This window comes from Jaculus jaculus, chromosome 17, assembly GCF_020740685.1.
Source record: "Jaculus jaculus isolate mJacJac1 chromosome 17, mJacJac1.mat.Y.cur, whole genome shotgun sequence".
Lineage (NCBI taxonomy): Eukaryota > Metazoa > Chordata > Mammalia > Rodentia > Dipodidae > Jaculus > Jaculus jaculus.
In genome coordinates, this window is record NC_059118.1 from 11,788,761 (window position 1) to 11,812,173 (window position 23,413).

At 48.6% G+C, this 23,413-nt stretch overlaps 2 protein-coding genes across 3 annotated transcripts in view; both read right to left on the minus strand.

Moving 5' to 3' along the window:
• Positions 1–21,565, minus strand: part of Glb1 (galactosidase beta 1) — a 41,061-nt gene extending 19,496 nt beyond the window's left edge. Inside the window, exons 1-2 of the mRNA XM_045136950.1 lie at positions 21,476–21,565; positions 8,673–8,729 (exon numbers count right to left, since the gene is read on the minus strand). Of these exons, the coding sequence (XP_044992885.1) occupies positions 8,673–8,729; positions 21,476–21,550 (132 nt within the window). The 5' untranslated portion in view covers positions 21,551–21,565. The remainder of the gene's footprint in view (positions 1–8,672; positions 8,730–21,475) is intronic.
• Positions 16,906–21,281, minus strand: Tmppe (transmembrane protein with metallophosphoesterase domain). 2 transcript variants are annotated; one of them, XM_045136932.1, is made up of 2 exons: positions 21,187–21,281; positions 16,906–18,589 (listed from the first exon to the last, which is right to left on the minus strand). In XM_045136932.1, exon 2 carries the CDS (start codon positions 18,475–18,477, stop codon positions 17,134–17,136), a length of 1,344 nt encoding a protein of 447 aa, XP_044992867.1. In that variant the 5' UTR covers positions 18,478–18,589; positions 21,187–21,281; the 3' UTR covers positions 16,906–17,133. The 2 variants fall into 2 exon arrangements, with proteins under 2 accessions (XP_044992867.1, XP_004662131.2); XM_004662074.2 differs by having other exon boundaries at positions 21,165–21,265.
• Positions 21,566–23,413: the final 1,848 nt, after the last annotated feature.

Consider the following 23,413-nt stretch of genomic DNA (forward strand, 5'->3'; position numbering starts at 1 on the left):
CTATACACACACACACACACACACACACACACACACACACACACACACATATATATTGGTTTTACAAGGAAAGGTCTCACTGTAGCCCAAGCTGACTTGGGTTTCACTATGGAGTCTCAGGGTGGCCTCGAACTCACAGCAACCCTCCGACCTCTACCTCCCAAGTGCTGGGATTAAAGGCATGTGCCACCACGCCAGGCAAAATATAAAAATTTTTAAAATGCAATGGATTAGGAGCTGAGAAGATGGCTTAGTGCCTGCCTCACAGCCATGAGGACGCAAGTCTGAGCCCCATGTAAACGCAAAACGTGGTGGCACAAGCCTGTCATCTCAGTGCTGGAAAGAAGAGACACAGGTCACTGGGCTCACTGACTGGTCGGTCTGGCCTAATTGGTAAATTTCAGGCCTATAAGAGACCCATCTCAAAAGGGGTGGATGGTCTTTCCTTCCTTCTTTCTTTCTTCCTTTTTTTTTTTTTTTTTTTTGATAGAGCGAGAGAGAATTAGCACATCAGGGCCTCAGCCACTGCACTCAAACTCCAGATGCCTGAGCCACCTAGCGGGCATATGCGACCCTTGTGCTTGCCTCATCTTTATGCGTCTGGCTCACATGGGTTCTGGAGAGTCAAACATGGGTCCTTAGGCTTCACAGGCAAGCGCTTAACCACGAAGCCATCTCTCCAGCCCGGTGGATGGTATTTCTAAGGACAGCACCCATGTTTGTCCTCTGGCCTCTGCACATACATGCACATGTATCCATTATTATTATTATTTTTTTGCTTTTTTTTTTCCAAGGTATGGTCTAACTCTAGCCCAGGCTGACCTGGAATTCACTATGTAGTCTCAGGGTAAAATCAAACTTAGGGCAATCCTGCTATCTTTGCCTCCTGAGTACTGAGATTAAAGATGTAAGCCACCACGCCCAGCTACATATATTAAAAAAAAAAATAGATTAAGAGCTGGAGAGATGGATCAGCAGTTAAGGCATTTGCCTGCAAAGCCTACTGACCTGAATTCGATTCCCCAGTACCCACGTGAAGCCAGATGCACAGTGGTGCATGCATCTGGAGTTCGTTTGCAGCAGCTAAAGGCCCTGGCATGCCCATTTTCTCTCTCTGTTTCTGTTCTATTTCTCTCTGCTTGCAAATAAATACATTTTTAAAAAAATTTTAAAGGGCTGGAAGATGGCTTAGCAGTTAAGGTGCTTGCCTGCAAAGCCAAAGGACCCAGGTTCAATTCCCCAGAACCCACATAAGCCAGATACAGAAGGTGGCACATGTATCTGGAATTCATTTGCAGGAGCTGGAGGCCCTGGTGCACCCATTCTCTCTCAATAAATAAATAAATAAATTTTTTTTTTTTTTTAATAAAAAAAGGGGAGCTGGAGAAATGGCTTGGCAGTTAAGGCACTTGCCTGCAAAGCTTAAGGACGTAGGTTTGATTCCCCAAAACTCATGTAAGCCAGATGCACCAAGTGGCAAATGCTTATTTACGGTGGCTGGAGGCCCTCGGGTGTCCATTCTTTCTCTCTCATAAATAAAAATATTAAACAAAGAAATAAGACAATGGATTAGGGCCAAGCAAGGTGGCGCACATCTGTGATCCCAGCACTTGGACAGTGAAGGCAGAAGGATCAGCTGTTCGGTCACCCTCAGCTACATAACGAGTTCAAGGCCAGCCTGGGCTATATGAGACCCTGCCTCTAAAAAGAACAGCAACAAAAAAGCAATACAACCACCAAGCCACCAGCTTCCACTCTGAGTGCTGGAATGGCCTGGGTAGGAACCCTCTCTGATCCTCCACCTCAAGTGTTACTATCCAGTGCCCAGCACTAAAGGAATGCAACTCAAAGAAACTGAAAATAAGCTGGGCCAGGTCACACACGCCTTTAATTCCATCAGAGGCAGAGGAAGGAGGATCACCATGAGTTCCAGGCCACCCTGAGACCACATAGTAAATCCCAGGTCACCCTGGCTAGAGCGAGACCCTACCTCAAAAAGCCAAAAAGAGAAAAGAAAAAAGAGAGAGAGAGTAAATAAGCCTGGTGTGGTGGCAAATGCCTTTAAAATTGCTTCTTTCTTGTTCTTGTTGTTCATTTTTATTTATTTATTTGAGAGAGAGAGAGAGAGAATGGGCACACCAGGGCCTCCAGCCACTACAAACGAACTCCAGACGCGTGCCCCCCTTGTGCATCTGGCTAACATGGGTCCTGGGGGATTGAGCATCAAACTGGGGTTCTTAGGCTTCACAAGCAAGCGCTTATCAGATAAGCCATCTCTCCAGCCTGGCAAATGCCTTTAATCCCAGCACGTGGAAGGCAGAGGAAGGAGAATTGCCGTTAAGTTCGAGGCCACCCTGAGACTACACAGTGAATTCCAGGTCAGCCTGGGCTAGAATGAGACCCCACCCTGAAAAAAAAAAAGTAGAAAATAAGAGTGTTTATGAGCCGGGCATGGTGGCGCACGCCTTTAATCCCAGCACTCGGGAGGCAGAGGTAGGAGGATCACCGTGAGTTCAAGGCCACCCTGAGACTACATAGTGAATTCCAGGTCAGCCTGGGCTACAGTGAGACCCTACCTCGAAAAACCAAAAAAAAAAAAAAAAAAAAAAAGAGTGTTTCACCCATTGCAAAGAATTACTTTATGAAAAGTTTGTTGTACTGTACTGAGTTACATAAGTAGCTCTCTGCTGGTTGGAATGTAAAATGTGTTTCTAGAGTCAAATGAGGGATCTACAAAGTTTCGGGTTCACTTCAGGAGCTGATAGGCAGTGGAACACTGCCCCCTAGTGGAAAAGATGGCAACCAGCCCCCCTACAAGACACCTTCGGCCAGTGCAGGCATCAATGCCTGTATGGGAGCCTGGGGATCACACAACCAGCTGGGCATGGCCACATGTGTTCGTAATCCCTGAGAGCAGAGGCCGGAATCTCCGAATCTTTTTATTTTATTTATTTTTTCCCGAGATAGGGTCTCACTCTAGCCAGGTTAACCTGGAATTCACTATGTAGTCTCAGGCTGGCTTCAAACTCACAGTGATCCTCCTACCTCTGCCTCCTGAGTGCTGGGATTAAAGGAGTGCACCACCATACCTGGCCCCTTTGGAGTTTTTTTTTTTTACTTTTGTTCATTTTTATTTGTTTGAGAGCGACAGACAGAGACAGAAAGAGGCAGAGAGAGAGAGAGAGAGAGGCCTCCAGCCACTGCAAGTAAATTCCAGATGCGTGCACCCCCTTGTGCATCTGGCTAACGTGGGTCCTGGGGAATCAAGCCTTGAACCAGGGTCCTTAGGCTTCACAGGCAAGCGCTTAACCGCTAAGCCATCTCTCCAGCCCCCCCTTTGGATTTTAAGACAAAAAAAAAAAAAAAAAAGGCTGGGGAGATTGCTCAGTGGTCAAAGGTGCTTGCTTGCAAAAACTGTCAGCCTAGGTTTGCTCCCCCAGAAAGTCAGATGCACAAAGTGGTATATGTGTCTATTGTTTATTTGCAGGGCCCGGAGGCTCTGACGTGCCCATTTTCTCCCTCTGTCTTTCTCTCTCATATAAACAAAATATTAAAAATATTTTAGGGCCGGAGGGATGGCTTAGCAGTTAAGGCACTTGCCTGACAAGCCTAAGGATACAGGTTTGAGTCCCCAGTACCCAAATAAGCCAGATGCACAAGGTGGTGCACCTGTCTGGTGTTTGCAGCAGCTGGAGGCCCAGGCGTGCCCGTTCTCTATCTGCCTCTTTCCCTCTCTGCATGGGCTACATGAGGCCATTTCTAGATAAAACCAAAACAAAATAATAATAATAGTAAGAAGAAGGAGGAGGAGGAGAAGAAGAAGAAAACAGATAGTCAGGCGTGGTGGCGCATGCCTTTAATCCCAGCACTTGGGAGACAGAGATAGGATCGCTATGAGTTTGAGGCTACCCTGAGACTCCATAGTGAATTCCAGGTTAGCCTGAGCTAGAGTGAGACCCTACCTTGAAAAAAAAAAATGTAAACAGGGCTGGAGAGATGGCTTAGCAGTTACAGCATTTGCCTGCAAAGGCAAAGGACTCAGGTTCGATTCCCCAGGTCCCACATAAGCCAGATGCACAAGGGGGCACATGCATCTGGAGTTCCTTTGCAGCAGCTGGAGGCCCTGGTGTGCCCATTCTCTCTCTCTATCTGCCTCTTTCTCTCTGTCTGTTGTTCTCAAATAATTAATTAATTAATTTTAAAAAGAAAGGAAGAAAATGTCCCCTGTCCCCCAGCAACCATTAACTGCCAATAACTGCCTCCAAGAAGAAACCAGCACTGGGGTCCTAAAGACTGGGAAGTTGTAGATTTTGAGGTCCATGCCTGGCAAAGGCCTCCGTACCGAATCACCCATGACAGAAGGTGGCAGGCAGGAGCAGCAGAAGGAAGGGAGAGGCAGAGAAAGCTGGATGGAGCCCCCTCAAGGAAGGAACCCTGGCTTGGAAGAGCAAGAAAATATTCCCCCAACCATCCTCAGTGGGCCTTAGGTTTTGTCTTGAGGAATGAGGTACCCCCAAGCCTTTGGAGTAATGTTGGATAACAGTATTAGGGAAGGTGACATAGGCCACCTTTCTGAATCACTTTTCGGGAAGCCAGGGGGCAAAGGGAGGATAGCCAAGTCTTCCACACTCCCTATGGCTTTTGTATTATGCAAATTGTATCAGTTACTTTTCTCTTTATTTATTTTGAGAGAGAGAAAGAATGGGCATGTCAGGGCCTCTAGCAGCTGTAAATGAACTCGAGACGCATGTGCCACCTTGTGCACCTGGCTCATGCAGATAGTGGGGAATCGAACGTGGTCCTTAGGCTTTGCAGGCAAATGTCTTAAATGCTAAATCATCTCTCTAGCCCTTACTTTTCTTGTTGCTGCGACAAAATGCCTGACTAAAGCACTTTAAGGAAGGGGAGGGTTACACCCCCAAGATATAGTCCACAGAGGCAACGAAGACAGCGGCAAGAGCGTGGGGAACTGCTCTTCACACCGAGTCTGGTGTCAGAAAGCACAAAGATGTTTGTGCTCCGTTCACTTTCTCCTTTACTTTTTTTTTTTTTTTTTTTGCCAGGCACAGTGGCATACACCTTTTTTTTTTTAAATTAATTAATTTATTTATTTGAGAGCGACAGACACAGAGAGAAAGACAGATAGAGGGAGAGAGAGAGAATGGGCGCGCCAGGGCTTCCAGCCTCTGCAAACGAACTCCAGACGCGTGCGCCCCCTTGTGCATCTGGCTAACGTGGGACCTGGGGAACCGAGCCTCGAACCGGGGTCCTTAGGCTTCACAGGCAAGCACTTAACCGCTAAACCATCTCTCCAGCCCGCATACACCTTTAATCCCAGCACTTGGGAGGCAGAGGTAGGAGGACTGCCATGAATTCAAGGCTACCCTGAGACTACATAGTGAATTCCAGGTCAGCCTTGCCTACAGCAAGACCCTACCTTGAAAACCAGAAAAAAAAAAAAGAAAGTGTGTTTTCTGTGGGGAGTGGTGGCACACGCCTTTAATCCCAACACTTGGGAGGTAGAGGTTGGAGAATCACCATGAATTCAAAGCCACCCTGAGACTACATAGTTAATTCTAGATTAGCCTGGGGTACAGCAAGACCCTACCTCAAAAAAAAGTGTTTTTTAGCTGGGCGTGGTGGTGCACACCTTTAATCCCAGCACTTGGGAGGCAGAGGTAGGAGGATCGCCATGAGTTCAAGGCCACCCTGAGACTACATAGTGAATTCCAGGTCAGCCTGAGCTCGAGTGAAACCCTACCTTGAAAAGCCAAAAAAAGAAAAAAACAAGTTTTTAAATTTATTTACTTGTGAGTAAAGAGAGTTTGTGTGTGCGTGTGTGTGTGTGTGTGTGTGTGTGTGTGCACACCAGGACCTCTTGCCACTATAAACAAACTCCAGATGTATAAGCCACTATGTGTATCTGGCTTTACACGGCTCTGGGGAAATGAACCTAGGCTGACATGGTTTGCAAGCAAGCACCTTTAACGGCTGAATCACCTACCCAGTCCTTCCTTTTTATTTATTATTTATTGATTGATTTTTGGGTTTTATGATAAAAGATCTCATGCTAACCCAAGCTGACTTGGAATTCACTATGTAGTCTCAGGCTAGCCTCGAACTTACAGAGAGCCTCTTACCTCTGCCTCCCAAGTACTGGGATCAAAGATATATGCTACCGAATGAACTTATTTCATATAATAAAGTTTGCTACTTATCTGTACGTAGGTTGCTAAAAAGGATTTTCTTAACTCAGATTTAAAGCCAAATAACCACTTAACACTAGCATATGTTAAATGGGGTATTTTTCTGTATTTGTATGTTTCACTGTGATAAGGAAACAGGATTATGTGCATTGAGAATATTTCGAAAAATAACCAATTGACTCAAATTTTATTTCTTGGTCTTTTGCTGTTTAAATGATGATTTTGGAAGATTAAATGTGTACTGTTATTGTGTAGTGTACAGGCCAATAATCCCTGTAATAAAAAGAGCTTATATATATTTAAAAAAAAAAAAAGATATATGCTACCACACCCAGCTTTTTTTTGTTTAAATTTTTTTTTTCCCCCGGAGGTAGGGACAGCAGAACCCTCACCATGTGCCAAGAGCCTTTGGGTATCAGAAGGTTCCAGCTGGGCCTTTAATCTCACCACTAGGGGAGGCATTGGGAGGAGAATTACCATGAGTTCGAGGCCACCCTGAGAATACAGAGTGACTTCCAGGTCAGCCTGGGTTCGAGTGAGACCCTACCTCGAAAAACAAAAAAAATAGAGAGAGAGAGAGAGAGAGAGAGAGAGAGAGAGAGAACGTCCCAGAACTACCCATTGCCCACTGCCCGCAAAGATAAACCTGGAGGCAGATCACACACTCCTGCTGGAACGGTAGCTATGAGAGCCTCCACCTTCTAAAGGTCATCCCATCATGTCCCAGTCACCTCTGAGGCATCAGGGCGGGGACAGCTACCAGGTGGGCGTGGGTGATTGCTGGCACACAGAGCAGAGCCTCTGACGCTGGCTTGTTGCCCAATGTTCGAGTCTCGTGGAGCCCTAGGCCTGGAAAGGCTAAAGGGAGGTTTCTGCTAAGCGGGCAGGAGGCGCGCCGCAGGGTCACTGGTCACTGCCCACCTCCGCCGCATGGACAGACAGGACGCGCGTCGTGGTTTGAACGCGAAACGTTCCCGAAGGCTCTCACATGTTTCAACCCTTGGTTCCCAGGCCGTGGCACTGTTTGTGATGCTGGGGAGCCTTTGGGAGGTGGGGCCCCGCTGAAGGAACTGTGCCACTGCAGGCGGTCCTTGAAACTGTTTCTCGTTTGCTTGCAGGTTGGGGTTCACTCTAGCTCAGGCTGACCTGGAATTTACTCTGTAGTCCCAGGCTTGCCCTCGAACTCACAGTGATCCTCCTCTCTCTGTCTATCTTGCATTTAAAAAATAAAAAAAAAATAAAAAAAAAAGGCCAGTTTGTTGGGCTTGCCTCAAATAAATAAATAAATAAAAATAGGGCTGAAGAGATGGCTTAGCGGTTAAGGCATTTGCCTGCAAAGCCAAAGGATGCCAGTTCAATGCTTGATTCCCCAGGACCCACGTAAGCCAGACGCACAGAGAACGTATGCATCTGGGATTTATTTGCCCTGGCACACCCACCCGTTCTCTTTCTTTCTATGTCTCTTTCTCCCTCTCAAATAAATAAATAAATAATATATTTTTAAAAAAATAAAATAAAAAGCCAGGAGCCGGGCATGGTGGTGCACACCTTTAATCCCAGCACTCGGGAGGCAGAAGTAGGAGGATCGCTGTGAGTTGGAGGTACACCCTGAGACTACATAGTGAATTCCAGGTCAGCCTGAGCCAGAGTGAGACCCTACCTTGAAAAAGAAAGAAAGAGAGAGAGAGAGAGAGAGAGAGAGAGAGAGAAAGGGAAAGAAAGAAAGAAAGAAAGAAAGAAAGAAAGAAAGAAAGAAAGAAAGAAAGCAAGAAAGCGTTTCATTTGGCTTATTTCCCAACACACACACACACACACACACACACACACACACTTTCCCTGTGTGCTGTCTTCCCGTCTGAATGAATGGGCACTGGGATGGCCGAGTGAAACGATACTTTTATTTCACAGTTGCAAGGTGTGTCAGCAGCAGCACTTACAAAGCACGTGGCCACAGGAAACTGATACAAACAAAAAAACGAAATTCCAAGCAAAGCATAACTTGTACCGCCTCAAGGGTCCCTGTCTACATTCATAATGGGCGTCACACTGGAGGTAAAAACAGAACAAAACAAAACAAAACAAAAGAACAGCAATACTAAAATACCTTGGACCAAGCAGACACGAATACTAATACTAATACTGACCAGTGTTGTTTTTTTTTTTTTTCCAGTTATTTCAGTGGAAAATACCCATGTTTTTTTTTTAAATAAATTAGCTATAACACATTATTCACACCACCAGGTAACATGAACAAGCCTATTCTTTGGGATGAATAACCGTTACATTTGCACATTATTGTGCACATTCCTGGACTTGGAGAAAGAATCAAAGCAGTTTGGTGACATCACAGGTTACAGGTCACTTTGATTTGGTCAAGACCCTGGCCTTCAGGCCCCCTAGGACAACAGTGGAATACACCCATGCACTGGAACTGTACCCCAACCCCCTGGGCACCCTGTAACTTACCCCAGAGGCTTGCAGAGTCCAGCTCCGTGGGGGAAGACGAGACCCAGCTCTCCTGCTCTGCTGGCAAGCCAGGATGAAAGAGAGAGAAAGAGGCAGAGAGAGGGAGGAGGGCTGGAGGGGCAGCCTCTGAAAAACCCTTCAGGTCACAGACCATGGCCAAAGTCAGATATTGTCGCGGATAGTTCTGTCCCTTCTGACCGAATGGGGAAGACAGATGGTTGAGGGGCTGGGGTTCCCTGGTGGTGACCAATTCCACTAGGGTTGGATTTGTGAATGGTTTGCTCTAGCCGACACCTTCTATGCTCATTCATTTTGTTTATACATGTCTTAGGTCAAAAGCCTGGATTAAAAAAAAAAAGTTTCTGCGGGCTGGAGGAATGGCTTAGCAGTTAAGGCACTTGCCTGCAAAGCCTAACGACCCAGGTTCATTTCCCCAGGATCCACGTAAGCTAGATACACAAGGTGGTGCATGCATCTGGAGTTCATTTGCAGTGGCTGGAGGCTCTGGAGTGCCCATTCCCTGTATCTCTCTCCGTCTCAAATAAGTAAAATTATATATTGAACAAGTATGACCGTGAAAGAGACAGAGGATGGCAGAATGGGGGTGAAGCAGAGAAGCAATGAGCAGTTCTCAACTGAGTCCTAATCTTCAGGGATTGGCTCCCGAGTGCTGACAATTTAAATTCTGCCTCTTTATCCCAGAAAAAAAAAAAAAAAAAAAAAAGCAAGCATAAGTTTCATTTATTTTTAATGTTTTGGTGTATGTGTGGTGCGTCTGCATAGATGTGTGCGCCCCAGGCACACACATGGGGAGACTGGAGAAGGGTGTCAGCTGTCCTCCTCGGTCACATTCCTCAGACTTAGTCTCTCCCTGAACCTCAAGCTCGTGTCTTTTTTTCAGTTACGTGGGTTGACCAGGGAGGCCCGTAATGCTCTTTCCACCCCACTCACAGCTGGGGCCGCAGGCATGCGCGACCATGCCTGGCTTCTTACATGGGTGCTGGGGATTAGGCTCAGGTCCTCCTGCTTGTACAGCAAGGGCTCTTCCCCAGTCCAAAGCATAGCTCTGAGACAGAAAACCAAAAAATACAGAACACAGCTGGGCGTGGTGGCGCACGCCTTTAATCCCAGCACCCGGGAGGAAGGGGAAGGAGGATCACTGTGAGTTCGAGGCCACCCCGAGACTACCAAGTGAATTCCAGATCAGCCTGGGCTAGAGCGAGACCCTACGTCGAAAAACACACACACACATACACATATATCATAGGGGCTGGAGAGATGGCTCATCAGTTAAGGTACTTGCTCATGAAGCAAAAGGACCCAGGTCCAATCCCCCAGTACCCACATAAAGCCAAATGCACAAGGTGGCATATGTGTCTGGAGATCATTTTCAATGGCTAGAGGTTCTGGTGTGGCCATTCTCTCTCAAAAAATAAATAAATAATATAAATATAAAATAATTTTTATTTATTTACTTTTAAAAAATTTATTTATCTGAGAACGACAGAAAGAGAAAGAGGCAGATAGAGAGAGAATGGGCACGCCAGGGCCTCCAGCCACTTCAAGTGAACTCGAGACGCGTGCGCCCCTTTGTACATCTGGCTAACGTGGGTCCTGGGGAATCAAGCCTTGAACCAGGGTCCTTAGGCTTCACAGGCAAGCACTTAACCGCTAAGCCATCTCTCCAGCCCTAAAGTAATTTTTTAAAAATTACTTATTTGAGAGAAAAAAATAGGCGTGCTAGGGTCTCTTGTCATTGCAAATGAACTCTAGATGCATGCACCACTTTCTGTATCTGGCTTCATGAGAGTACTGGGGAATTGAACCCTGGCTGACAGGTTTCACAAGCATGTGCCTTTAATACCTGAGCCATCTCCCCAGATCCTTGTTATCTTTATTTATTTATTTATTGGTCTTCAAGGTAGGGTCTCGCTGTAACCCAGGCAGACCCAGAAATCACTATGTAGTCTCAGGCTGGCCTCAAATTCAGGGCAATCCTCCTACCTCGGCCTCCTAAGTGCTGAGATTAAAGGTGTGCACCACCTCGCTGGCCCTTGTTATCTTTTTATGACACAGGATTCTGATGTGTAACCAATATAGATGGCCTCCAACTCCAGACCTTTCTGCCTCAGTCACCCGAGTGTTGAGCTTGGGGTGCACCTCCATGCTTGGCAATATGTTTTTGTGTTTTTCCAGACACTCTTATTTGTGGCCCAGGCTGGATGGAACTCAGGATGTAACCCACGCAATTTCCCAAATGCTGGGATTACAGATGGCAACCACTATGCTCAGACACACATAAATAATCTAAGTTAGGGGCTGGAGAAATGGCTTGGTGGTTAAGGTGCTTGCCTGCAAAGGCAAAGGACCCAGGTTCAATTCCCCAGGACCCATGTAAGCCAGATGCTCAAGGTGATGCAGGTGTGTGGAGTTCATTTGCAGCAGCTGAAGGCCTTGGCACACCCATTCTCTTCCTCTCTATCTGCATCTATCACACATACTCTCTCTCTCTCTCTCAAACAAATTAAAAAACAAAAACTTAAAAAAAATAAAAAATAGCTGGGTGTGGTAGTGCATGCCTTTAATCTCAGCACTTGAGAGGCAGAGGTAGGAGGATCATTATGAGTTCAAGGCCAACCTGAGACTACATAGTGAATTCCAGGTCAGCCTGGGTTACAGTGAGACCCTACCTCAAAAATAAATAAAATAAATAAAAATGAGGGCTGGACCCATCCCTTTTAGCTTGGTGACAGCGTTCGGATCCAGAGACACCGTATTGGGACGTTGGAAGGGCCCTCACCAGGTCATCCTAACCACGCCAACAGCCATGAAAGTGGAAGGGATCAAATATAAAAGGACTAGACTTACTTTTTATGAAACAAGGGGGCCTATTGGCTTTAGGTAAAACTTGCTGCTTTTATGCCAATTAGTCAGGAATAATCTGAAATACATTGGCTTTAGTTAGAGAAAATCTCAAAGAAAGAGGACTTCGGGGACAAGCCACTAGTAATCGGCTTCAGTCTATGTTTAGTTGGTCTCCACGGCTGACTTCCCTTCTCTCCTCTATTGCTGGCTCCCCTGATGCTACTGCTCTTAGGCCTTATATAGGACCCTGCGTTATCAATGCTCTAAGTAGATACATGCAGAATAGAATACCCGGGCATGGTGGCGCGCACCTTTAATCCCAGCACTCGGGAGGCGAGGCAGAGGTAAGAGGATTGCCGAGAGTTCGAGGCCACCCTGAGACTCAATAGTGAATTCCAGGTCAGCCTGAGCTACAGTGAGATCCTACCTCGAAAGACCAAAAAAAAAAGAATAGAATAGATTCCATTAAACTCATGGTATTGCAGACACAATACACCCCCTTACATGGAAACACCCTAGACACTGTTCTTCATGAGTCAAGGATCTGACTTAGTGTCATATCAGAGGGGGAAATGGAATGTGAAAGGAATGGGGGAATGGGATGATCCCTTTGTGCAATGCAGGTGTTTACTGCTACCTAAGGAATGGATGATCCCTCTGTGCAATGTACCGTGACCTCCCTGTATCTCTTTGTTTCTAAATATCTTAGTGATTACATAGCATAGAATGTTTCTTGCCTCAATTTCCCCTATGTGACCTGTGTAACCTTGTTTAACAGTGTGTGATTTTGTGGTTTAACTCCCCCCGCCTCAAAAAAATGAGGGCTGGAGAGATGGCTCAGCACTTAAGATGCTTGCCTATGAAGCCTAAGTACCCAAGTTCAACTCCCCAGACACCATTTAAACCAGATGCACAAGGTGACACATGCATTGGAGATGGATTGCCGTGGCTAGAGGTCCTGGTGTGCCAATTCTCTCTCTCTCACACACACACACACAGATTTAATTAAAAATAAAATAAAAATGAGTGAGACCCTACCTTGGAAAACAAAAGTAAATAAATAAATAAATAAACATAAATAAGACCTCAAAATAGAAGAGGGAGAAGTTAAAACAAAGGGGTTCAGTGGAAAGGGGACAAAGGAGGGTGTTAGGAGGGAATTAGGATCGGGGTACATTGTGTATATGGTCGGAGGCTGTCAGCCAATTTTTTTTCTTTTAGGCAAGCCTAATAGACTGGCCTTTTTCCTTTTTTATGTGAGAGAGTGAGAGCAATAGCAACAGCGAGAGAGAGAGAGAGAGAGTGAGAGAGAGAGAGAGAGAGAGAGGGAGGGAGACAGAGGGAGGGAGGGAGGGAGAGAGGGAGAGAATTGGCATGCCAGGGCCTCCAGCCACTATAATTGAACTCCAGACGTGTGCACCAGTTTGTGCACACGTGTGACCTTGAACTTGTGTCACCTTGAGCATCTGGCTTATGTGGAATCTGGAGAGTAAAAATGCGTTCTTAGGCTTTGCAGGCAAGTGCTTTAACCACTAAGCCATCTCTCCAGCCCAGTAATTTTTTTAAAGCAAAAATAACAACAGAAGGCAAGAGATGATCCTCCAATCCCAGCTGCCCAAGAACAAGACCGGGTGGTCTCCGGCATCCCCCAAGCCCCAATGCACCAGGAGACCAAGGAGGCGAGGAGTCTCCAGCTTCCTGGCAGAGACCCGAGCCTGTCACACAGGACTGGGGGTGGGGGGAGATACAGTCCCGCACGTATTGTAGGAGCCAAGCCCTGAGCCCTGGCCCCAGGCGGTGTGACACCCCCTCACAGTCCCCAGGACTGGCAGTTCCAGAGAGTCCCTGTACCAGACATAATTCCTTAGAGGTCCTGACTGATGGTTTAAACATAAGCATAATTCCAAGTACTGAGCACTGGAAAGAACTGTGCCGCAAGGGAGCCACGACCCACACACCACTGTTTGAGGCAGCCAGCTAGACTACCTTGAAGTAGACACAAGAGTTACGCACATCTCAGGACTGATGGATGCTAAAGAGCCTACGAGACCAGACCACTGGCAGACACTGTCTCACCACGTGACCAGCAGAATATGCCCCTATTTATTTACCTACCAAAAGACTTTTTTTGGTTATTTTTATTTATTTACTTGAGAGTGAGAAAGAGACAGAGAGAGAGAGAGAGACAGAGAGAGAGAGAGAGAGAATGGGTGTGCCAGGGCCTCCAGATGCATGCATCCCCTTGTGCATCTGGCTAACATGGATCCTGGAGAATCAAGCCTTGAACCGGGGTCCTTAGGCTTCACAGGCAAGTGCTTAACCGCTAAGCTATCTCTCCGACCCTACTAGAAGACTCTTAATCCCAAGACTAAAAGTTACCTAGTAAAACACTGTTGTTTTTTGTTTTGTTGTTTTTTGTTTTTTTTTTTGAGGTAGGGTCTCACTTCAGCCCAGGCTGACCTGGAATTCACTATGTCGTCTCAGGATGGCCTCGACCTCACAGCAACCCTACTTCTGCCTCCTGAGTGCTGGGATTAGTGTGCCACCACACCCGGCTTAGCAAGACACATTTTGGTGAGTGCTTTCTACAAAGTGCCTTTTGCTATCCCAGAGGTAAATTCAAGGCTATTCCAGCAGATACAAGATAATCCGTTTGGATTTTATGTGTGTGTAGAAGCCCTAGGGATAATGCTATCTGTGGTCAAAGGCCAAGGAAGATGGTTTCAAATTCACTCAAAAAGGAAGGACAGCTTTTTTATTCTACAAGGGCCTGGAGGCACAGCCATGCCCTATATCAGTTTCAGCTTTTCCATGGGTAGAAAGCCAAGTTCAGCTTTTCGCTTAAAAAAAAAAAAAATCAATCTGGGCGTGGTGGTGCACACCTTTAATCCCAGCACTCGAGAGGCAGAGGTAGGAGGATCACCATAAATTTGAGGCCACCCTGAGACTACATAGTGAATTCCAGGTCAGCCGGGACTAGAGTGAGACCCTACCTTGAAAAAAAAATCAGACCCACCTCTGGGAGAAGGGTGGGGTTTCCAGTCTCCCAACTTCTTCAAATATAACAGTGTGCAGAAACTACCATTTCCCCCAGGGCTCCACTCTGTAAAGTTATGGCTAGCTGAAACCAGCCTCAGGGAAATCAATATATATATATTTAAACAAAGTTCTGGGACTAGAGAGACAGTTTAGCAGTTAAGGCAGTTGTCTAAAGACCCAGGTTCAATTCCCCAGTACTCATGTAAGCCAGATGCACAAAGTGGCACATGAGTCTGGAGTTCATTTGCAGTAGCTACAGGCCCTGGCACACCCATTCTGTCTCTATTCTCTGTATTCTCCACTTGCAAATATATATATATCAATCATCAAGTTCTAAGACCTTTTTTGTTGTTGTTGGTTTTTGTTTTTTTTGAAGTAGTGTCTCTGGCCCAGGCTGACCTGGAATTCACTATGTAGTCTCAGGGCAGCTTCAAACTCACAGCGACCCTCCAACCTCTGCCTCCCAGGTGCTGGGATTTAAGGCATTGCCATCACGCCTGGCTTCTAAGGCCTTTGCTTTTGGTGTTTTGTGTCTTTGTGTGTGGGGGGGGTGCATGCATGCATGTTCCTATGTGATGGGCAGGTGTGTGTGTGTGCGTGGACATGTGGAGCCCAGCGGTCAGTGTCGGGTGTCCTCCTTAGTCACTTTCCACCTTATTCTGAGACAGTGTAGCCCAACGTAGCGTTCACTGACCTGGCTAGATGATCTCGCCAGCAAGGCCTAGGGATCCTCCTGTCTCTGCCTCCCCAGTGTTGGGATTACAGGTGCATACGACCATGGCTCTTGGGATCCGAACTCAAGCCCTCGTGCTTGCAAGGCAAACCCTTTCCTTTACTCACTGCGCCATCTCCCAGCCCTAGGGCCTTTGCTTTTCCTTTTGGCTTTTCGAGGTAGCATCTTGCTCTAGCCCAGGCCGACCTGGAATTCCCTATATGTCTCAGGATAGCCTCGAACTCATGGCGACCCTCCTACTTCTGCCTCCCCGGTGCTGGGATCAAAGGTGTGCGCCACCACCCCTGAGCTTTTCTTTTTACATTTATCTACGTCAGAATCAGTTCTCAGTGCAGCCAGTAAAGCCACTTAACCACCGGACTGTGGAAAGACCTGTTACTGGGAGGCAGACCTCATATATGTCTGTATGTATACATATGCACGTATGAATACATGTGAATATATATATATATATATATATATGTGTATATATATATATATATTCCCCAATAGGAAGGAACCCAGAGCCCTGCACCTGCTAGGCAAGTGCTCTGTCGCCCATCCTTTAACACACCTTGTCATATTGCCAGTGTCCCACCTCTCTGCCTTACCTCCTTTAAAAATATATATATACACATGTATATATATATATATATATATATATATATATATATACATATACATATATTTCTTTGAGAGAAAGAGGGAGAGAGAGAGAATGGGCGCACCAGGGCCTCCAGCCACTGCCAACGAACTCCAGACGCATGCGCCCCCTTGTGCATCTGGCTTACATGGGTCCTGGAGAGTCGAACCAGGGTCCTTTGGCTTTGCAGGCAAACGCCTTAACCACTGAGCCATCTCTCCAGCCCCTGCCTTGTTTCCTTTTTTGTAATTGAAGTTTTTATTTTTATTTATTTGTCAGAGAGAGGGACAGAAGGAGAGAGAGAGAATTGGTGCACCAGGGCCTCTAACCAGTATGAATGAACACCAGACACATGCACCACCATGTGCATCTATGTGGGACCTGCAGAATTGAACCTGGGTCCTTAGACTTCACAGGTAAGCGTCTTACCCACTAAGCCATCTCTCCAGCCCTGCCTTACTTTCTTACTTTCCCCTTTTCTATATAGGGAAGCAGCCTGTGCCTTGTTACCTCACCCAAAATCCATATGAAACGGAACCTGGCATGCAAAACCGCTGAGTCTCCGAGCCGCACCATGACCCCAGGGCTCACAACTTCTTCTCCAGATGCCCACACCCAGTCACACAGCATCACTCAAGGTCCAAACAGGAGCTCTGTGTTCTAGTGGGATCTGCCCATGCTCTCAACAAGGGTACTTTGACCGAACCAAGGAGGAAAGGCACTCTCCCCTCCAGTCACCAAAGGGGTTCCCCAACCTGGCCTGACCTCCTAATATGGCCCATGCCCCTCCAAAGTCTCTGATCAGTGATTCTGGATCCCACCCAAGTCTCCCCCACCAGGGTCAAATCCACTAGGAGGCAAACACTCCTACCCCTTCCTGAGTCTGGGCTACAGGTGTCCTCTGTGGCCACCCTGCCCTGCAATTCATTCCTGAGTTCATCAACACCAGCTGGGGGAAGAAAAAAAAAAAAGAGAGAGAGAGAGAGATGTTCTCATTTATGTGGCCGAGGGGCCGCACCAGTGGGTCTATCCATCATCTTAAACATCAACAAGCCTGAACTTGCCACACAGCCCACCACAAATCACTGTTCTCAGCAGGCTCTAGCCAAGGGGGTGGTGGGAGGGATGGGCAGGAGGGGGCAAAGCAGATCACTCTGAAGAGGGTCAAGGGCAGGGACAGAGCAGAGTCACCTGGGGAGGACTCAGGGAGCCCGCCACAGGATGAGCTCTGTGATCTCCGCCCTGCTCCCCAGCCTCATGGGTATCCCGTAATAGGCCGTGCCCGGACTGACATATACAAATGTAGTCTGAGCCACTTGGTACAGCCCAGCAAAGAAGGGGTTCAGGAGATAGGCTGCCACGTTCCAAGGGAAGATCTGCCCAGCGTGTGTGTGTCCCGAAAGGATCAAGTTAATATCTGGCCGTGCCTGGAGGGCTCTCTTGGCAGCCAGGGGCTGGTGAGCCAGCAGAATGGTGGCGTGGTCTGCACTGCAACCCTCCAGGGCTTTGGCGAGGTCCATACCATGGCCGGCGTAGTGGAGGATGTCCGCTTCGATGTCATCCACCCCCGCCAAGCAGATCCACTCTTCCTCCGTCCCCTCACCACGCTGGTCCCGGGGGGCGGCGATCCTCACATTCTCGTTGTGCAGCGGGTGGACGCGGAGAGATCCCAGCAGCTTGAACCAGTTACCGACATCTGACGTGTAATACTCGTGATTGCCCGTGACAAAGTAGGTGCCGAGGCGGGAACGGAGCTGGCCCAGGGGAGCCACGGCTGTCCGCAGGACGGAGGCTTCCGAATCGGAGAGGTCACCTACGATCACGGTGATGTCTGGTTTCAGCCTATTCACCATCCGCACAAACATCTCCATCTTGGTCCTGCCCACGGTGGGCCCCAAGTGAATGTCGGAGAGGAGCACAATCTTGAGGCCGTTCATAGAGGGGGGCAGCTGGTGGATGGGCACATCTACTGTTTTCACCGCCGGTGGCTGGGCGGCGTTGAGAAGGCCGATGGTACTGAGCACGGTGGTCACCACCACCGCCAGGGCAGGTCTCAGCACCAGCTTCCTCGTCTTGTCAAGGCTGCCCACGACCCTACCGCTGTGCCAGGCCAAGAGCTGGTAGGTCTGCTCCACGGCGCTCAGGATGCAGAGGAAAAACAGCATGATGATATATGCGCCCAGGCAGGAGTAAGCCGCCAGGGAGAAGAGATAGGGCTCCTCCGCCACTAAGAAGAGCATCGTGAAGAAACTGGAATGCGCCAGGGCCAGGAAGACCGCAACGACCAGCTTCCAGAGCTGGAAACAGGCTGTCTCCACGGCCAGAGAGGGGCCGAGATTGCTTACGGTGCTCCTCCAGATGTAGAGGGAGCCGATGAGCATGAGCGAGTTGACGAACAGGGCGAGCTGCAGGCGGAAGAGCCAGCGCCACGCCCGGAGCTCCAGGGCCTCCGCCAGATAGGAACGGGACAGAATCATGGACACGAAGACCGTGACCGCGGCCAGGGCGGCCTTGGAACCCAGGGACAGCTGCCTGAAGAGGCTCATTTTCTCTGCTCCTGAAGAGTCCCCTGCCGGCTCAGTGCCAGGAGGACTCTGGAAGGCGAGGGAGGTCTTTAGAAAGGACAGTGGCCAGGGAGAGACTTCATGTCAGGTCCTCCTGCAACCAGGAACCAGCATCATCAGCTATGCGGGAGATAACAAGAGTCCTGTCCCCATTCAAAACCCGAGGGCCGCTGACAATGGTCCGACCCACTTCAGACGCAAGTCGCTCAAATATCAGTCCGTTGCTACACTTTATTATTTAAATACACAGAGAGATTCGTGACACGTTGCACAGTTTTCATTTCCTTAACAGTGTTTTGTAGGTTGAAAGTTTCCTCACAATGTAGGTAACATTTTTTTTTTTAATAGCAGGAAAAGCCGGGTGTGGTGGCACACACCTTTAATCCCAGCACTCGTGAGGCAGAGGTAGGAGGATCGCCATGAGTTTGAGGCCACCCTGAGACTCCATAGTGAATTCCAGGTCAGCCTGCACTAGAGTGAGACCCTACCTCGAAAAAACAAAATAAATAAATAAATAATCACTTCTCAATGTGCAGTCTGAGGGAGACCCTCTGAGGAGTCCACTCAGTCAAAACTGTGCTCATAATATTGCTAGGCCATCACAGCTTTTCCATTCTCACTTCCCTACTGAGTGCAGAGTGGAGTTTTCCAGAGACAACAGGACATGTGATGATGGCTGTAGACTGTGCAAAAATAGACATACAAATCTGACTTCTATTAAGACAGATACAGCATGTAAACATGGCAACTGTACCCTAAAATGGTGAGAAGTTTTCATACACTATTAGCTGGGTGTGGTGGCACACGCCTTTAATCCCAGCACTTGGGAGGCAGACGTAGGAGGATCACCGTGAGTTCGAGGCCACCCTGAGAGACTCCATAGTGAATTCCAGGTTAGTCTGGGCTAGTGAGACCCTGCCTGGAAAACAACAACAACAATCATATATCTATATCTATATATGCATGCATGCATGCATGTATATGTGCATATTAGCATGTAATGGGTTTACTACTTTTTAGAAATGAATGCCTTTTAAAAATGTTTGTCTAGGACTGGTTAAAGGTTAACAGCCGCTGCTGTAAATAAGTGCCAACAAGCTAGTCTGGTAGAATTTTCTTCCCCTTCAGCTCTAGTCCAAGTTCTCAAGAGGAACACCCAGATATCTAAGAACTCCTGGGGTGACAGCAGTCTTCCTGCGTGGGCCTCCCACAGGGCACTTCCTGCGTGCCTATCTGATGACACTACTACCCGAAAGCCATGCTGCTCCGTAGTTTCTCCTCCATAAATCCCTTTATTTATTTACTTATTTTGGTTTTTGGTGGTCGGGTCTCACTCTAGCCCAGAATTCACTATGTAGTCAGTCTCAGGCTGGCCTTGAGCTCTCAACCATCCTCTGCTTCCCGAATGCTGGGATTAAAGGCTTGCACCATACCACACCTGGCTTCCTCCATAAATGTTTATCTCTTACCTCTCCCATCTTTATATTGGCTGAGACCTGCCCTCCCCATCCCCTCTTCCACTCCCTCTGTTGCCCTGAAATTCTCCCCACCGGTTCTCACAGCCAGCTAGCTTTCACAAAGCAGCAGATTATCAATTTGGGATGACATTTTCCTCAAATGAAAACCTTAGGAGCTGTTTTCCAAACGTTAAAAAATTTCAACCTAGCCAGGCAAGGTGGTGCACGCCTTTAATCCCAGCACTCCGGAGGCAGAGAGGTAGGAGGATCGCTCTGAGTTCGAGATCAGCCTAAGACTACATAGTGAATTCCAGGTCAGCCCGGGCTACAGCTAGACCCTACCTCAAAATACCAAAATAAATAGACAAATGTCAACATCTCCCAGCACTGGGGAGGCTGAGGTGGGAAGATGAATTTGCAGCCAGCCTGGGCTACAAAGTGAGTTCCAGGTCAGCCTGGGCTAGAATGAGACCCTACTTCAAACATTTCCGTCCCCCCATTTTTTTCAACCCCGATTTTAGATAAATGAACGTCCTTCTTCTTAGGTGCATATTTGCAGATTTTTATCAGAGTGGATGGAACTTTTACAACACCGTGAACTCAAATTCCAACTTGTACTTGAAACTTGCCCCAGACTCTGCCCACCTGAACTCAGGAACCCCCCCCCCCGCGCGCGCGCGTACACACACACACACGCGCACACACACACGCAGGCACACACACACACACACACACACACACACACACTGGTACGTGGGCAAAGGAAGGACCGACAGCCACGTCGCATTCCCGGTCTATTTCCGCAGGTGCCGCGGTGACCTGTCCAGATGCGCGTCCACACGCCTGGCCGACTCACCTCACCGGCAGCTGACCTCTCCCCACTCTCCACCTGCACCTCTAACCCCTAAAGAAAAGGGGGTTCCACCCAGGCGATGACGCAAAGTCCCAAGCCCAAAGCAGGCTGCAGGGCCTGGCGACAATCAGACGAGATGTCTGCAAAGGGAGACCTCCCCCCTGCCCCACCCCGATGGCAGATACGCCCCCCCCGGAGTCCCCACTGCGGAGCGGGGGTGGGGGGGACGCTAGGAGGTGGTGGCCTCTTCTGACCCTATTTTTCTTTCTCCTTCCGGAGCGCTCGAATGGGCAAGAAATCGCTCCTCACGCCCCAACCCACGGCACCCCCCCAGCCCTCCCGGAGCCCCGAAACCCAACCTGGGAAAGGTTTTGGGTGCACCTCGTCCATCACCCGAGGCCCAAATGGGGAAGCAAGCAGGTCCCGCCCTGCGCAAAGCACCGGGCAGTGGAGGAGCCCAGGCTGCCGGGAAGGAGGCGCGCCCCACCCGGGACGGGAGTCCGGTCCACTGCCTGAGCCCCCGGGTCCAGGAAGGATGCTGGGAGGGGAGGGGGCCCGAGAAGAGGGGGGCTTGCTCCTCGGGTGTTGGGGGGAGGGTGCCTCGGTCCCCGCCCGCTCCCCCGCAGCCGCGCGTCCCCCCCAACCCCGCGCGGGGACCCGGCACACTTACGCGGAAGCGAAGCGCGGAGCCCAGCAGCAGCGGCGCCAGCAGCGCGGCGAGCGTGGCGGGCCCGAGACCCCGCATGACCGCGCCGCGCACCCTCCGCTCCGAAAGTGGGCGCCGGGGTCAGCCGCGCGGCCTCCCGGGACCTAAGGACCCGTCGCCTGGCCACGCCTCCCACCCCGCCCCCCGGATCCGCCCCGCGCCTCGCCCGGCTCACCCTGGCAGCCCGGGAGCTCCGCGTGACTCCCGGGCATCTGCCTGCCCCCCACCCCCACCCCGCACACACACCCGGGGGTCCCCCCCACCGCGCCAGCCTGGAGACCCTGCGGACAGCTGCATGAGCCGCCGCGAAGCTGGGCGTCCACCGGGGTCTGTCTCCTGCCTGCGTGGAGAAATGGAGAATGCATAAAACAAAAAAAACAAAACAAAAAGCCAGAAACCTGTTTTTTTGGGTTTTTTTTTTTTTTTTTTTGCAAGATCTGGTCCAGGGTCCAAGGCCGAGTCAGCTGTTCTTGGAACTTAAGAATGCACACTCTGGGGCCCCAGCTCCGGTTCCTATAGCACGGGTTCAAGGGCGCTGGAATGAGGCTTGCTAAATCTACACAGCCTGAGAGTTACCTCGGTGCGTGCTGAAATTGGACAGCCACCGCGCTAGATGATTGAGTTCTAAAATGTGGCTCTTTTTATTTTGAGGTAGGGTCTCACTGTACCTCATGCTGACCTGGAATTCACTATGTAGTCTCAGGTTGGCATCCCGAGTGTTGGGATTAAAAGCATGCTGCACCACGCCTGGCTTCAAAACTTTTAATTGAGAAAAAAAAAAAAAAAATATATATATATATATATATATATATATAATTTTGATCATAATCCCTACCCTTTCCTTTGTTCCCTCCCCCATTCCCATTCCATTGAACTTCTTTCCAACTAGTTCTTCTTTGTTTGTTTCTTTGTGTGTGTGTGTGTTTTTGTTTTTTTTTTTTCACACCAGGCCAGACGGACCTGGAACTCACTCTGTAACCCAAGCTCGCTGCAATCTTCCTACCTCGGCCTCCCCATTGTTGGGAGTAAAGGCGTGAGCCACCGCACCTGTCTCCCTCTTCTATGTTGATGTCTTGTTTTCTTTGTCCTTCTCCATCATCCATAATGACAGGTTGATGGGGCCAGTATTATTCAGGTCTTGTGCAGGTAATGACAGCCGCGGAGGTGCCATTTTATGTCTGGAAGACAGCACTCCTCCACATCCTTTGGCTTACATTCTTTCCACCACCTCTTCTGCAATGGTCCCTGAGCCTTGGAAGGGCTCACACCTTTAAATCCAGCACTGGGGAGGTTCAGATAGAAGGAGCACCAAGAGTTCGAGGTGAACCTGGGTTACTGAGCGAGTTTCAAGAAAAAGAAAACAAAACAAAACAAAAAAGCATGGCTTCACTACGGCGGTTATTTCAAATGCCAGTCTACAGGGCCCGGCTTTGCAGAATGTTTATTTCATCACTGGAGTTTGAGTGTTGAGAGCAGTAATATTTCCCACATTTGATCCTCCCAACATCTCTGTTGGAGGCCAATCTGTCATGTGGACAAGAAATAAGATTGTTTTTACATTTGGGGAAAGGAAGATGAGTTTTAGAGTGAGTTCACTTGTCCAGGGCCTCCAATCACCACATCCAGTGTAAAGTGAACATCTGTTTCCTGGTTTGTTCCCTGGTCTGAAAATTTCATTGACTCCCTTTACTACATAAATTTCAGCTTTAATCAAAACTTAGGGCTGGACCTGGTTGTGGTGGTGCACACCTTTGGTCCCAGCACTCCGGAGGTAGAGGTAGTAGGATGGCTGTCAGTTCGAAGCCACCCTGAGACTACATAGTGAATTCCAGGTCAGCCTGGGTCAGAATGAGACCGTACCTCGAAAAACAAACAAACAAACAAAAACTGAAGAAGAAGAAA